The 17,050-nt window shown below is 37.6% G+C and overlaps 1 protein-coding gene across 2 annotated transcripts in view; it reads left to right on the forward strand.

Annotated features, from left to right (window-relative positions):
• Positions 1-17,050, forward strand: part of SYT1 (synaptotagmin 1) — a 192,943-nt gene that overhangs the window by 104,582 nt on the left and 71,311 nt on the right. For both annotated transcript variants that reach the window (XM_068560579.1, XM_068560580.1), the window contains exon 6: positions 2,654-2,771. In XM_068560579.1, the coding sequence (XP_068416680.1) occupies positions 2,654-2,771 (118 nt within the window). The remainder of the gene's footprint in view (positions 1-2,653; positions 2,772-17,050) is intronic.

Genomic DNA, 17,050 nt, shown 5'->3' on the forward strand with positions numbered 1-17,050 from the left:
TAAAAGTGAAAGGAGAATATCCTAGTGGGCAGTCAATTAGGAATATTAGTTTCTATCATTCCAGATGACAGTCTGATAGTGAAGAAAACTCAGGATCAAGTCAAAAGCCTTTGAGCATTAGATCCATGCTGACACATCAGGTAACCCTATGTAAACCGAGTTTAAAAATTTTAAAGCACTGAAAAGCAACTTCAGTTGATTAACATAAAAATACATGCTTAATTTGGTATACCAATTATGATGATTTTATGAGCAAATGAAATCTTACATGTTCAAGTTCCTAAGTTAATGAATTAAATGGAGATCTGTAAGAGGTGCTAAAATAAGTACTTTTCTCTATTTCCCTTTCTCCCAAAATATCCACTTTGAAATTCAGTCACTCATTCTTCCCCCATCCCATAGCTTTAAAATTACAGGTAACTTGACATATTTCTTGTACTTGAGGTATGGTTTTTCAAACTGCAACTGCTTTCTTCTGAAACTAAATATGTAAAATCTTAAAGATTCCCTCTATATCCTAAGATTGAAGAATAAAAGTATACTAGAAGTTATGACAACTCTTTGTTTAGAACACCTGAGATGCCTATAAATTGTGGAATTAGATTATGGGCCACGAAGAGCGGCGTCATTTAAGAGAGAACACCTGATTAGGATGCTTAGAGTGACGTGGTTCTCCAGCAGTCCCCCAGGAAGGCTATTGTGGCAAATAGACTCCTGCAAAAAGAACCCTCCTGATGAGCATTTCTGAACAGCAGTTTTGTTCATTTACCTTTCTCTTGTCTCCTAAGGTTCAGGTGAATTTGTCCATCCTTTGTATTAATTTCTGTGCTATCGAGGCCCGTTCTGTGTTTTCAGAGACTATGAAATGTAATCTAGTCCACTAGATTCTCCTGATGTGTACATTAATTCCTAGGGGTGAGTAGGCACATTAGAAGTAACTATTATCTACACTAGTGGAAGAGAGGTATGACCTAGATAATTCAAAATGGGGGAATTAGCTCCAATTTCCATGTATTTACTTTTTGAAAATATGTGGAAAGTGATAATTCAGGGAAGGACCTTGTCTTCAAGGGGTTTTTAGTCATGTGGGGAAATTAAGACATGCACAGTTAGACCAAAAAAAGTCCGTAGTAACATAAGAGATATGTGGGTAAGGTGCTATGGGAACTCAAGGAATGAAAGAACCATGGCTATACGCACATGTGGTGATATTTTCAAAAGCATTACATAAGCAGAAAGTACCATTTCTCTCTTCCCCTCTCTCTCGTGTGCGCGCGCGCACACACACACAGACGTTGAATATATTACTTCTCACCTATCGATAAATTATAGAACAGGTAGATACCCTTTCCTTTTTGAAAGATGGATTTAATGAGTAGCCAAAAAAAAAGGAATTGCATTTTCTTAATTTGTTGGATTACATCTAGGCAGTTAATTTAGCCAATTTAACATATGTCAGGATACAGAGAAGGCCAAAAACAGCCATATTAGGAGTCCAACAGGAGAAGACCTGAGGCTGTGGCCTTCTGTACCTCATTCCTATGTTAGAAATCTATCTGCAAAAGTCTGACACAACCATTACCTTCTTTGGAATTACTATTGGAGGGGGGGTGGGCAGGGAAAAGATACAAAGAAATAAACCCTGATTTGCCATACATATACTTAATCCCGTATGTCAGCGAGCAGTCTAGCACCTCCAGCATCTGAGAATACAACAAACTGCACATCCTTGCCCCGTCTCTCACGTTTTTAAATATGAATGCAAAAATCTTCCTCATGTTCAATTACCAAAGTTCTTAGTTATCCTAAAGAGTAAAACACTTAAGGGGGGAGAACCCATAGGCGTCTTTTCTGAAAAAGGTAGAAGTTCTGTATAGCCTCATCATTTTAAACTCTTCAGTTATTCAGAAATGCTCAAATATAGGCTTGGTGAATGTTCTTGAAACTAAAATATGATAGCAATGAAATAGCGTGAGGGTATATGCGAAACTTTGTGTTACTGTGTATTTCACTTTTTTGACCCACCGCTTAGATTTTCATAAATTTTAGGATAAGGAAAAAGAAAGTTAGACCTCACTTGAAATGAGTAAAACTAAAAGTGCAAAAACTTATACACGTTTTTGCCTTTTTGCCTTTCTGCTATTAGGAATTTACAATTTCTCATCAATAAATAGAATTTTAATGGAACACGAAAGCAAGTCTTTTTCCCCCAAAAGTCTAAGTATTACACATAATCCTATTTGAAATGTCAAAAGACAAAAAAGTAGGTAGTTGATTCTACCCAAAAAGTGTTAGGCTCTTTTCAAAGCTATTTAATCAAGTTACGAATTTTTGCCAAGAGTTTTGCAGTACTATTCAGAAAGCAGTCTCTAAAAAAGTCGTCTTCGTCCCATCTCCTGAACCACTGAATTATGGATATATTTTGATGAATGTTAAAGTACAGATGAGCTACTTAAAAACTGAAATGAGTTACAGTCACTCTTGATGACACCTTAGTGAATGAAAGACCACTGGGTAAATGCCAGTGAACGTTCAGAGTTTTCAAATTCTAATTCTCATAATCCCCCTCCCTGAGGAGTTTACAGTGTTTATGTACAAACCACATTCACCTTTATTTGAAAAATTACTTATACTTTCTTATTGGTTTTCATAGCAAGAGAAATTGGGTGATATCTGCTTCTCCCTTCGCTACGTACCTACTGCTGGCAAACTGACTGTTGTCATTCTTGAGGCAAAGAACCTGAAGAAGATGGATGTGGGTGGCTTGTCTGGTGAGTCTGATGTTTACTGTGTTTTTTGATGCTGTTTCATCGTGGATACCGAGTGCACAGCACACGTGCCGCGATGCCCCACCCCTTAACTGGTCACAATTCCCTTTCCCATGGAGCCTGGAAGCAGTGTCAGAATTCATCCCAACACAGAGACCCAGGAAGCCACTCTCAATTTATTAGAATTAGCAGAGAAGATGAAACCTATTTTCCCGCTTCACAGCCCAGGTATCAGTTGTCAATCCTATAGCTCTGAAAGCTGAAAAACTGCTTCTCTTTTGAAAGGCAACACCTATGACCAATTATAATTTTGTTCCGTTTTTTTGGTTTTGTTTTTTGGTCAAAATTCATTTATGATATGAAAAATACTGTTTTATCTGAGGCTCATTAGGTTAATACTTAATTTATATAATAAAAGACAAATATTAGGTAAGTATATAGCCTAAGATAGTTTTTAGCAATACTGTTTTGTATGAACATGCAGCATTTCAAATATACGTGAACAATAAAATCTGAGGGTGAATCCTCATGGTAATGCATTTATTCTCTACAGCTTGTGTTGGGGATGGGGAAATTTTGGGATTTAAAGTTCTGTACAACCCAATTTTAGTTTTAAAAAAAGTGAGTAAAGTATATTCTTTTTTTTTTTTTAAAGTGAGTAAAGTATATATATATTTTTAACACCTTTATTGGAGTATAATTGCTTTACAATGGTGTGTTAGTTTCTGCTGTATAACAAAGTGATCAGCTATACATATACATATGTCCCCATATCTCCTCCCTCTTGCGTCTCCCTCCCACCCTCCCTATCCCACCCCTCTAGGTGGTCACAAAACACCAAGCTGATCTCCCTGTGCCATGCAGCTGCTTCCCACTAGCTATCTATTTTGCATTTGGTAGTGCATATATGTCCATGCCACTCTCTCACTTCGTCCCAGCTTCCCCTTCCGCCTCCCCGTGTCCTCAAGTCCATTATACTTGCTCAAAAGCAAAGTCAACTCAAGGACTTGTCATTTCCACAGCTGAACACAATTGTTTTTATTTTCTTCTCTGTGTGATTAAATCAGTTATATTCTTGATCTTCTAGTAACTCATTAAAGTGTGAGGAATTTTCTTGATATGGCACAGGGTCAAAAATAGACTAGAGTTGTCACTGTTCATGGCTATGGAATTAGAACCAACATTACTGGTTATTCAGCGCTTTCTCTAATAAAAATATTGCAAACTTCAAAAGGTCACCCTCATGCAGCATGGTGATTTTATATTCTAAAGTATAACAGCTAAAATATGCTAAAGCTAAGGTTCCACTTACTGAACCACTAATTTGTCAACCAAATTCTCCTGGTGCCTAAATTTACTTCTCTTTATAAATACATTGCCTGGGGAATCTGCACTACTTCTTTCATGTCACTAAGACCCCATTTTAAAACGTGCTGCTTTCATTGCCTAATGGCATTAACAGAGCAAGTTTAAAGCAATGAGCAGTTTCTTTTAAAAATGTAGAGTATTTATTGTGCCTAAGATGCAAAATATATGCATACACATGTGTATGTGTCTATACACATCCACCTTTTCCTGGCTCTGTCCAGTAAAAAGGCCGAGAAACAAAGACTGACCTAGTAGCCATGACCATCCCAGAACCAGAAATGGTGTGAAAATACAATTTCTCACTAGAAGAACCTGGAGCTTATTGGAGAAATGGTAGATTCCAGGTGTGGCAAAGGAAGGTTTACAAGACAAGCCTAGAACATCTCGTCATACCAGAAAGCAAAGAAACTATCAAAGACTAAGGGGGTCATGTCAACAGGCCTAACAGTCACCTTGAAGAGGCTTCCACTGGCCAAAGATGTGATAATTTGAACATCAGTAATAATAATAAATGCAATGTATTTAAACCTAAAACAAAAGAGTATTTAATGTGCAGATAAATTTTTAGGCACGAGAACAGTTTACCCCCAGAATTCTACTTAGTATCTTGAAGTCTGACCTCAGACGCCTTTGACCTTTCCGCTTCCTTTGGTTCAATAGCCAACTATCATCATATAGTTCTCTGTATCCTCTCTCCCACACTCCTTTCCAAACTCCTATGCCAACCACCTCCTCATCACCTCTATCTAGTGCTCTCCTGGTCTTCCTCCCAATTCACCTTACACCCTTCTTCAGAGTTCCAGAAGCAACTCTACCATGAAGCCAGTAACTTCAGGGTCCCTTATTTGTTCTGTCTTCTCCCAAAGTCCTAGAAAGGAGTCCCCATGGTCACAGATAGATATTTCACCCACAATTTGTTAATCACAGTTTGTGCCTCTTGACACTCTGACGCCTCTTCCATCATCCATCTCTCTTGTTGTTCAGCAGCATCAGAGATGCTACAGGCATTTTTGAGGTTTAGCTATGGGAAGCTGGGTCTAGCAGGACATTATTTATGTGGCTTGCAGTCATAACCATGTGTAGTTGGGTAATTGCTAGCTATCCCAGTGAAGGAAGGGCTCCTGGCATGACCTCTACTACCCATTGTGCTAACTCAACACTGTGACATGAAAGGGGCAAGGCCAGAGGTCATATCTAATTCAATCTTCGTAATTCTATAAAAAAGAAAAAAATATATTCTTTTTTCAAACGCCAAACTACATTTGCTGAAAATAGCTAGTTAACTGGAACCAAAGTGGGCTGTTTTGCCAGGGTTTACAATTATAGTAGCTTCACGACCCACCTAACCCAGTTCCACCCCTAAATTTGAATTACCTGGAATGATTTGGTCGAACAGTTAAATATTAAATTAAGGATATTTAGCCTTGAAATATCCTTAAAGAGTCCTAATCATATGGGCTTCCTGCTGCCTGTAAAATTAAGTCATAATCACTCAGGTGTACATAATACAGATACTTCCAGACTACGCCCCACCATATATCTATATTTGAACCAAGTTGACCAGCACACTGGTCCCCAGAACAGGCGATGGGATTTGCTGCCTCCACTGTTTGCTTAAGTTGTTTCCTTCACCTGGAATCTCTTCCATCCACCAAGGTCTAGCTAAACCCTATCCATTCTTCAGGCCCAGCTTAAGTCTTATTTCCGCCATCCATTGAACAACTATGTATTGTGTCCCTACTTTATGTTAGGCATTGTTCTGAAACCAGGTTTACATCAGTGGATACAACAGCCAAAGGACCCTGCCCTCATACAGATTACATTGTAATGTGGGGGAAACAGACAGGAAGCCAATAAATAAGAAAAGCACGTTGTACACCAAGAGACGATAAGTGCTATGAAGAAAGCAAAGCAGGGAAGTAGAATAAGGAATGTTGGGGAGACGCTTTAAATGGGGTGGTTGGAGGAAGACCCGTGAGTAGGTAACCTTTTGGCAACAACCTGGAAGAGGTGAAGAAGTGAGCCATAGGGGTGCCTGGGACAGACAGCATTTTACGTGGAGGGACTCCATGAAGACTTTTTTGATCCATCCTAAAAGAACAAATTTTTTTCCTTTTTTAAATGCCAGTAGTTTGTTTTCACCCTTCAAATATCACGCTTCTCTCACTAGACTGCGCTCTATATTTATATATCCCACCATGCCCACACTGACTGGTAGCACTGAGCTGAGATGCTGAATGAATAATCAATTATTTACAAAGGAGCTATGGCCTGAAAAAACAAGTCTTGCATTTCAAATTTGTTTAACCTACTTACCATTAAAATAACTTTAAACACTTGGATGGTCTGTCTCAAAGCAAGTTGACCTATGTCCAAGGAGACCAAAATTATATAACGATGTCCTTCCAGGTAATTCAAATGCCAAACTACATTTGCTGGAAATGGCTAGTAGACTGGAACCAAAATGGGTTTTTTGCCAGTGTTTAAATCCCAGTCTCCCACTGTTAGCAATTTGACATTAGACAAGTTATCTAGCTTTCTAAGCCTCAGCTGCATTATCTATAAAGTGGGAATAATTAGAGAATCTTATTTATAAGGTTATTGTGAGAAATAAATGAAAGCACACTAAAGTGCTTACTATTATTGTAATTATTTCTATTAGTAACCTTATCAAATCTTGGGCTAAATATGCAAACTGTGAAAGCAACCAATGGATAGTTTAACCAATTCCTTGATTTAGTGGGAAAAAAGTTTGATGGGATTGGCTGGTCAATTCAGACAAAGAGATATCAGTAGACACCTGTATTCTAAGTCCCAATATCAAATTAAGACAATATATGGGATTAAACAAAAAATACTGAAGAAATAGGAACATTTTTTAAAATAATTTCTTACTACTCTTCAACACAGTCAGTTTCTTTCTTTTCTACTGTGTTAATTCAAAAAGCATAGCTCCAAGATTTTGCCTCTATCATATACCCAATATAACAAGCCATGCAAATCCCAACTCTTACTTTACAGTGACAAACTTGATTGGACCATTCACATATCTACAGTAGACACTTGAACTTTGATGCTTCCTATTCTAGCACTCAAGTATTTGTGAGCACCAGCGAGGGTTTCTGAATCTAGCTATTTGTATTGAAATCTTGAGTCTTGCAGGCTGCAAGGCTGTTCTTCAGGTGCAAGTAGGTGCAGTAGGAAATGAGCAGCTTTTGTGCCCTGTACTTGGAAAAAACTCAAGACCCCTGCCTAGTAGCCACAACTTAATATACATCTGCACTTTTGGAGTAAGTCTCCCTTCAAATAAATGTTTTCATAAAAATTGAGGTAGAGTATGAAGAGTGCCTTAGTCCATTCAGGCTGCTATAACAGAATACCATAACATGGGTGTCTCATAAACAGAAATATCTCTCAATTCTGGAGGCTGAGACATCTAGGATTAAGGTGCCAATAGGTTCTGTGTCTGATGAGAACCTCCTTCCTGGTTCACAGATGGATGTTCTCTCTGTGTCCTCACGTGGTAGAAGGAGCAAGGGAGCTCTTTGGGGTCTCTTTTATAAGGTCACTAATCTCTTTCATGAGGGCTCGACCCTCAAGACCTAATCACCTCCCAAAGGTCCCACCTCCAAATACCATCGCATTGAGGACCCTGTTTCAACGTATGATTTTTAAGGGGATTTTAACATTCAGTCTATAGCAAAGAGGTCTAAGAAATTGAAAGCATCAGAAAAGTTGAGAATTCCTAAAGGTGTGAGGTTCTATATATGTCTTGCATTTTTTAGCTGTATAATTTTTATATTCGAATTTCTACCCATGTAGACTCACAAGTCAGAAATAACTAGATACCTTGCTCCTAATTTCTTGTCCCTGGATATGTTACAGTTACTCTTCTCAGGTTTTTTTTGGTCATCCCAGAAATTTGAGACTTCTGAGTACAGCTTTAAAGAGGAATGTCAAGACGCTAAATTCAGCTTAGGCTTTACATCACAAGTTAAACAAAATTCTGAAAGTTTTCCAACGAGTACATAACTGTTCCAAGAAGGAAAGACAAAACTTCTGAACCAGCAAAATGGAAGTGATAGTAAGCTTTTAAGTTTCTGTATTAGGGAGAAGCTCTAATTTTCAACTTTAATCTGAAAATTGTTTTCAAGTGTTAAGAAGTCATTAGCACATAGTTATAAAACACTTTACTAATTTAGAAAACCTTTTCTAACTTGGTTTTCTCATATGGTCCTCAAGATAGACCTGTAAGGTAGTTTCTGAAGGTGATATTCTCAGAAAATTGAAGCTTAGAGACACTAGCTAATGTACGTAAATCATCTTGCTCCACGTCTGTCACATACGTGGCATTGAATACTGGCCATTGCTTTTGTCGTTACTGACATTCAAAGTCACCTAATTTGTAGATCATAGAGCTGGGCCTGAAGTCCAGGTCCTACAATTCCCCAACATAGAACATCTCAAAGACTGTTCCATTTCCCTCTTCCCCTGAAGCTAGGACAGAATTCTTTTGAAATTTTTCTAAATGTTTGTACTGCTAGGAACCATGGCAAGTAAATCAAGGTAAAAATCTGCAGCCCTGCCCCCTTGATATGGTTTGTGTTCACCTATATTGTGAAGAGAACATCAAAAGTATGACAATAATTGGCAGCAAGAGAATGTTGGGAAAACATAGGAAGGACTGAAATGATATGCCCCCTATTCCAGCAGTCTGCTGAAGGTCAAGGACCTGGAGAGGTAACTACGAGGTAGGATCAGGTCAGAGACATCCTGAGGGCTGGTTGGAGAGAGCGTGGTGGAAACTGTTCTCTCTTTTTTGATTTACTTTATTTATTTATTGAAGTACAGTTGATTTACAATGTTGTGTTAATTTCTGCTGTGCAGGAAAGTGATTCCATTGTACATATATGTATACATTCTTTTTTATATTCTTTTCCATTATGGTTTATCTCAGGACATTGAATATAGTTCCCTGTGCTATACAGTAGGACCTTATTGTTTATCCATTCTATATATAATAGTCTAACCCCAAACTCCCACTCTGTGCCTTCCCCAACCCACCCTCCCCCTTGGCAACCACAAGTCTGTTCTCTATGTCTGTGAGTCTGTTTCTGTTTTGTAGATAGGTTCATTTATACCATATTTTAGATTCCACATATAAGTGATATCATATGGTATTTGTCTTTCTCTGTCTTAGTTCACTCAGTATGACAATCTCTAGGTCCATCCATGTTGCTGCAAATGGCATTATTTCACTCTTTTGTATGGCTGAATAGTATTCCATCCTATATGTGTACCACACCTTCTCTATCCATTCATCTGTCAGTGGACATTTAGGTTTTTCCATGTCTTGGCTATTGTGAATAGAAACTGTTCTCTCTTACCATCTTTTCTCCCTTTCACTTTCCACACCAAGTCCCACCTCCAGTCTTCTTCCTGGCCGTCCCCAGACCTGTCTCATCACTATGGAATTTATACTGTGAAAAGCAAAGAGCAGGGGTAGAGAGGTCCCCCAGAGCATCTAAGTTCCAAAGGAAAGGGCGATGGATTTCACAAACGGCACCACCTACTTGAGGGAGATGATGGGAGAGGAAGAAAGGAGGCACACGGTGGTAAAGAAGTCACCACTGCTTTACAGCAAACTGCCAATGTGTGGACAAGCCCCTGACACCTAACCCAGTATGATTTACAATGCTTCCCCAGCCCTGCCGGCCCCGCCCCCCACATACACACGCACTCCTTTCCTTTCTTCAAGATGTAATTTTTTTAAAATTTGTTATGGGTTTGTCTTGTCATTTCTACTGTCCTAGAAATAGAATTTGGAAAATAGAGCCAATTTAAAATTTGGAAGTTATCTAGGAAAGGGCAACTCACCCAACCTTGGGGAATCACTAGATTCCACATAGAAACCATGAATGAGCACAAGCCTATTGTTCTTTCAAGCACTAGACATCAAGATGTGATATTCTACCTACGTCAGAATCATCCAAGGTACATGTTAAAATTTAAGATTTCACGGACCACCTCAGACCAAACTATAACTGAATATCTACGGGTGGGAACCTGGAAATTGCATTTTAAACGTTCCCCCATGTTATTCTTATGCATCTTAATAGGAAACTATATAGGGAATGTATAGAGTTAGCTGAAGCTAGGGTGGAAATCATATTGCAATATATTTGTTTGAAATCAACGCATTGAACAACTTGCACTTACAATGTTTGTCAATTTATGTCACAATTCTTTTTTTAAAAAAAGAAAAAGAAAACTGTGTTTTAGAAGCTTGAATTCTACATCATAATTTTTTAGCTGAGGTCCAGGTCAGCCCAACTCCAAGTTATAATTTTTATCAGTGATATAGAATACATCCTTTGCTTCATCCACTGGAATTTCCTTAAGAAGTCCTATTTTTTTTTTTTTTAATCAGCTCAGTATCCTCTTCCCTGAAAAATACCTTGTCCACATATCTAAATTACTGTCTTTTCTTCTTCAGTTTTTTCCAACCAAAAACAAAAGCAATAGGCAGTTCCTTTATACATTCATGATCACCACTCTTAACTGTCCTTCCATTGGTGTTGAAAGCATGACAAAGAAAACCACTCCAAATTCAATTGATTTGGACTAAAAGACACTAGTCTGGGAGCTGGGCCAACAAATCAAGTGGCAAAAACTTATTGAGCCAATTAGATAGGGATATGCAAATTAATTGGCCGTGATATCAGGGTCAAGCAATAACATGCAAATAAACTGGCATCTTATTGCGCTAACGAGATAGGAATATGCATAATAAGTTGGCCATGATGTCAGAAGGCTTCATCCTAATTTTAGGCTTGAATGTTATAATATAAAATGCTGTGACACTTCGAAAGGCTTAATTACAATATTGATAAAATAGTCTGAATCCCTAAGATGTGAACAAGTTGATCTGAAAAAGAAATGACAAGTCTTTAAACTGGATCATCCTACAATGTGAGATCCAGCCACAATTACCACAGAATAGAGAGAGATGCTACACCTGAAGGAATAAGTGGTTTGGATGAGATGAGAAGAGGAGATGTGGGATGTGGGCTAGATTTGATATCAGAAAAAATGAATGATTGGCTGAAACGCATTAGTTCAGAACAGCACAAAAACTCCTAAGTAAGTCCTTTAGCCGGCAGGTACATATCAAATCATACAACAAACATTTGAATACCCACTCAGTGCCAGGCACTATGCTAGTCCTTGGCTAAACAAGTAAAAATAACAGCAGACCCTCACGTAGCACAATGTGAGCCAGACATCCTCCTAAACGCTTTACACGTGCTAAGTGATTTAACCCCCACTTACAACCCTATGAGGTAGATACTATTTTTAATGCTATTTTATTGGTAGAAGTAAAGCACAGAGAGGTAAGTAACTTTCCCAAGGTCACAGAATCAGTATTTGGCAGATTTAGGATGTCAAGCCAAGCAGTCTTCCGACTCCATGAATAAAACTTGACTCCTCAGGCATTATCCTTCCTCACCAGGTTCAACCTGGATGACAGATGGCTGACTACCTGTTATAGTTTGAGAGATGGCCAAAAATGCTACCTGATTCCAAAATTCCTTCATGCCCAAACTGAAATTAGACCATGGAAGCCACTAATATAAATTCACTGGTTGATTGCTCAATTAGGTTTTGGTTACTTAGATGGCGAAGACAGGATCAATGAGTTCATAAGATCAGACATCAAATACTAATAGATTTCCAGGCTGAAAGGACCATGTCAGTTTCAGTGTACAGACTGGCATGTTAACTTAGTGACTGATTCTTTATGCACAAAAGAGGACAAAATACAAAACAGTGTAGTTCCAGCTGTATCAGTGGTAGAGACGTAGGGATGTTGCTAGAACAATACAGAAGAAAGCCCAAGTCTAAAGGATTTGAGTGCCTATTAGGTGGTAGAGGAAGACTAAAGAAAAATTTTACCCACTACTCAATATCAAGGGCTGATTCTGGACAACAGTGTGTATGATATGATTGGGATGGGGGGGAGATATGATTTAATAGTACAAAAGCTTACTGCCCCTATAAAGTGCTATGGGACTCTGTGGGCCGATATTACATATTTAAATAATAAGACTGAAGAAACTTGAATTGCAACAGACAACTACCAGGAAAATAGAGCTCAGCTGGACAATGTTAATGAGATCCACATATGGAGAAGTGCAAATAGTTCCAAAGAAATCTGAATTTTTACTAGTCACCTTGAAACTCCAATTTTGAAGGTAACATCCACGTTTCCAGCCACTGAAATTCCAAGCTCAGTGAATCAATCCAAAAGAAAAAGAAGAAAAACAAACCTTGCTAGGCTGAGTAATCCAAAGTGTGATAGATGAGCTTCAGTGTAGTCAAGCTTAGAAGTAATATATTGAAAGGAAAGAAAAAAAAAAAAAAAGAGTATAAAATAATAGGGTCTATTATAAGCCAAGAAAAGTCACGTAGAGCCATCCATTGAAGACATTTATCCAGTGTGCCACTACAACCAAAGAGGCTTGGTGTTGTCGTGGAAGATTTTATAAATACGAGAGGGAAAAAATGCCCTGCCTTTGTCCCAGACTAAAGCTCATTCACGCGTGGAGTGCCTGCGGTTACAGTCTGACCTTAGGAAAGAGAGCGGGGTTAAAGGACCAGCTGCCAGAGAGGCGGCTAGCACAGGGATGAAGAGGCTGTATGTGAGAACAGGCTAAGAAGATTGCGACTTTGTAGTCTGGAAAAGGAAAGCTGAGCAGAGATGTGATTAAAGTCTGAAAATCATGAAAGGTAGAGCCAGAGTAAGACCTACCTGTTTATCATGTCCCACAATGCTACAATTAGGAAGTGACTTTGATGCTTGAAAGAGAATAGATAAAAGGGAGGGCCATTGAGAATCATCTCAAAGGCACCTTTGCTCAAATTGTTCATCACATTTTCTCTGCTACTTTACAGTTCGGTAGTAAAACTTGTTGTTCTAGGAGATGGAATGGGTTAAGATCAATGTATGGGTCTGTTTTGAGTTATAGGCTTGAAAGGGGACATCTCTAAACCTTTATTGTATGTTGTCTTGTAGGACCCCCAGGTGCCTTTCCATGAGTAACCATCAGAAACAGACCCCACAGCTGCAAAGCTCACTAGCTGTTCAACCCAGAAGGGCCATATTTGCATCCTTGAGTTTCCATTCTATCCTCTGCTCTCCATTCAGTATGTAAGAAAGGAATAGGGAAGGCCAGATTTAATAGGTAATCGCACCGGCAGGATTAAAGCCCCAAAATACTTTTGTTTTTAAAACTGTATTTGGTGGGCTTTAAGAGATTTTATTACCTATATTATATGTATTTGATAATGTTTTAAAATAAAACTATTAAAAATATATCACATTTGTGTCAACGTTATAAATTAACTATACTTAAACTTTCAGAAGTTAAAAAAATATTGCAAATATCTTTGCCATTTTTCACTTCCTTTTATGAGACTGCCAAGTTTCCCATTCAGCCTGGAACAGTTAGGTAACAGAAAGGGGAAATACTATTGAGTCTGAAACACCACAACAATGCTCAGAGAAATAGAAACATCAAAAATAATCTTTTTAAAAAAAAGTTACACTTTATTATAGTCACCTCCACTTTCAAAAGGATATACTGTTTGTATTTGGTCCCTTAATCCCTTATTCCTGATTTGTTATCAATTTAATCATTCTTTTTCCTTCCTTTTTATAGCCTTGCCACTTGCTTGTACCAAGAGCTACTTTGAGAGCAGAGATGGTGTCTACATATGTTTGCCTTGTCAGAGGCCCTGGAACATATGTGAGGGGAATATACTTCAGCTTCCCCGCCTAAACCACCAGTTACAGATTTTAAGATTCTGCCAATCTAACTGGTTATTTTGCCTTCACCTTCCAACTGATCTGACTTAATTTCTTCCATTTAATGAAATCCTTTTGGCATCATAGAGTCGTAATAGTATAATAGAAACGGCAACTAAGAAATAAGATCAGAAACATAATATGTAGTTATTGAAATTGATTTCAGCTGTCATTTTCAGATTTCTTTTTCCCTTTATTCCCCCACTCCCTTAGCAGTTTAAAAAAAAAAAAAGTGAAACAGATTATCTCCAGGAAATAAAGGAAAAGAGTAACCCAGAAATGCACGCGTTACTATGGTTATTCCTCAGTGAGGGTCATAAAGACATTTTCCAGTGAAGAAGACAAGACAAAAATGGTCCCCTAGTCACATCTTTAGCCCAGCATGAACAGATAAGGCCATGACTCAGCATCTTACTTGTTCATTGCTTTATAGACTAACTCCTTATAAAAGTCAAGAGACCATAGCAGCTCGTTGCCTTTTTCAGTTCGTAAGGGCCTAACTTTTGCTACATATCATTCTCAATGCTCCCAGGAAAACTAGGAGGTTTTCTATAACTTTTTTCTTCTACAAAAAAAAAAAAAAAAGATTTTAAGTGTTTACTTAGGAAATTAACTTTGTAACTTGAAAATATGAGATAAGCACATCATTTGATCTCCCTGGGAAAGCTCAAACTGCTTTTGCTCAAAACTAAAGCAACATGGTGACTGACTTAACTTCTAGACTTCAAACTACTGATTTCAGCCAACAATACGACAGTGTGATTAACTGTCCCATGTGAACCAAAAAGAGCTGAATGCATTTAGTGATAGCACCCTTGCAGAGCTCATACGCGTACATACGGAACTGTGAGATGTCACATTTATCTACAGTTGTTACAGCTGCCATTTGTTCATAGTATTATGGACTTTCATATCCTAATTAAGGAAACAAATGCTTTCACACATAGCACTGTTAAACTATTTCCCTCAATTTTTAGTTTTCAAATTACAGAGAAGCTTAATAAAATTAAAGTAACCTATAACCCCACCACTGATTTCAAATGGAAGGTAGAAAATTAAGCCCCCAAACTACTCCCTCTAATCCCTTTCCATTCAGAGATAGTTCAGTGTCTCAAGGAAACAATTTGAAACTTCACATCAAGATTTTTTTGATTTATATAAATTATATATGCACATATAATATATGCATTTTATAAAAATGAGATCATAAAAAACATATTATGTTAATATTTTTTCACCTAGCAATATATAATAGAGATCCTTCTAGGACAGTATGTATAGATGTGCCATTACTTCTACTAGCTGTATGACATCTCTTTGTTTGGATGTACCATAACATATTTAGTAATTCCCTTATAAATATAACTGTGAGGAAAACTATTTAACTTCAAAGGACTTGAAGCAAGACCTAAATAGAATAATGTGCTCCTGGGTAGTACTATACTATAGTAAAGATGTCAGTTCCTTCCAAATTAATATTAAAGTGCCATTAACAGATTGGAAGAAACCAAAGGCATTAATATCCCTATAATACATAGAATTTCTACAGATCAATAAGAGAAAGAAACACAATGGGGAAAATTTCCCTTTTTTTTTTTTTTTTTTTAATGTTTCTAAATTTTTCTCACTGCTTCTTATCCTGGCTCCTGTTGCTAAAAGGTAAAATATTACATTTATACAGTCTCATCATGCCCTCTAACTAGGAAAGGATTTTAAAGTAAGATGCAATTACCTTAAGTTCAAAACCTAAAACTGTTGCTTAAAAAGACAACCTTGACTGATTGCAAAGAATACAAAAAAAAAAAAAAAAAATCAGGTCAGTAGCGTGTAGATTTTCAGATTTTCATCAGCTATATTTGCAGGCGTTTGAATCCTTGAACACACTCAGTCCAGCAGCATTGTTTTGATAGCAAGTTGGAGATATCTGCGACAGTCACTATAGTCAAAGTAAAAATATATACCTTTACAAAGTCAAAACCAATATTTTTTAAGAGAATTTCTCAAGTTCTAGATTTTACAAAACTACTTAAACATGTGAAAGCTACTTATACTGAAAGTTGCCAATTCAAGGTGTAGAAAATACTCTCGAGTTTTATAGTACCTTCTTTACATGCAGTGAAAACATTGTAAATGAAAGCAGCCTAAAGAGCTGTATTATATTATAGGGAAGCTTCAGTTTACTATAATTAGATACCTATTTTAATCTTAACTGGAAGGCGTGCTCATGTTTTATATAAGAATTTCACTGAAAAATTTTTAAGAAGAGTTTAGTGGCAGAGAATTTTTTTTTTTTTGTGGCAGAGATTTTAAAAGAGGCAGTGAATGCTTATGAATTATGCAAGTCTGAACTTTCATTTTAATAACTTCATTAAAATATAAAAACCTTAAAAGCCTCCCAATAGGAATTTAACTTTATAGAAAGGCTTTATATGTGCCCTGACCTTGCCAAAAGGCATGCCTTAGGCATGATTTAACAGTTATTACAGGGCAAAGCCTAATAATAAAGACCCATCTGAAAATACCAGCATTTGTCCTTGCCTCCTCGGCCTCCAGTGGAGTTGCAACTCAGCCGTAAACAGACCTTCTCCTGAGAGACAGCAGGATGCAGTGGGAAAGCAACAGTAACCAGCATTGGAAAACTTGGATCTGAAGCCTTTTAACCTTGCTGATCCTGTCTTCTTGTTTATACAATTGGGGTATTAATAACAGCAAGGTTGTCACGTAAGCAAATGAAGTAATGTCAGGTGGAAACTCTGAGTTGACAGCACCACGTAAGTGTTGGTTATTTTTAAGCCAAAGACAGTTCTTGGTTGACTATTTTTCTCACCATATCCTGGTTCCTAGAAAATATAGTCCTGTATGGCTCATATTGTGTATGTTTAAAGAATGCACCCCCATTATTTGGATGGCAGTCACCTGCTAGGACTTGCCTACTCTAGGAGAACATCCCAAGGCTAACAAACCCTGCTCCCCTCTTCCATTAATTCTTGGCCACAAGACCTTGTATATTTTATAAGAAATAAGACCAGTAGTGTATTTCTCAAGG

Source organism: Eschrichtius robustus, chromosome 13 (assembly GCF_028021215.1).
Source record: "Eschrichtius robustus isolate mEscRob2 chromosome 13, mEscRob2.pri, whole genome shotgun sequence".
Lineage (NCBI taxonomy): Eukaryota > Metazoa > Chordata > Mammalia > Artiodactyla > Eschrichtiidae > Eschrichtius > Eschrichtius robustus.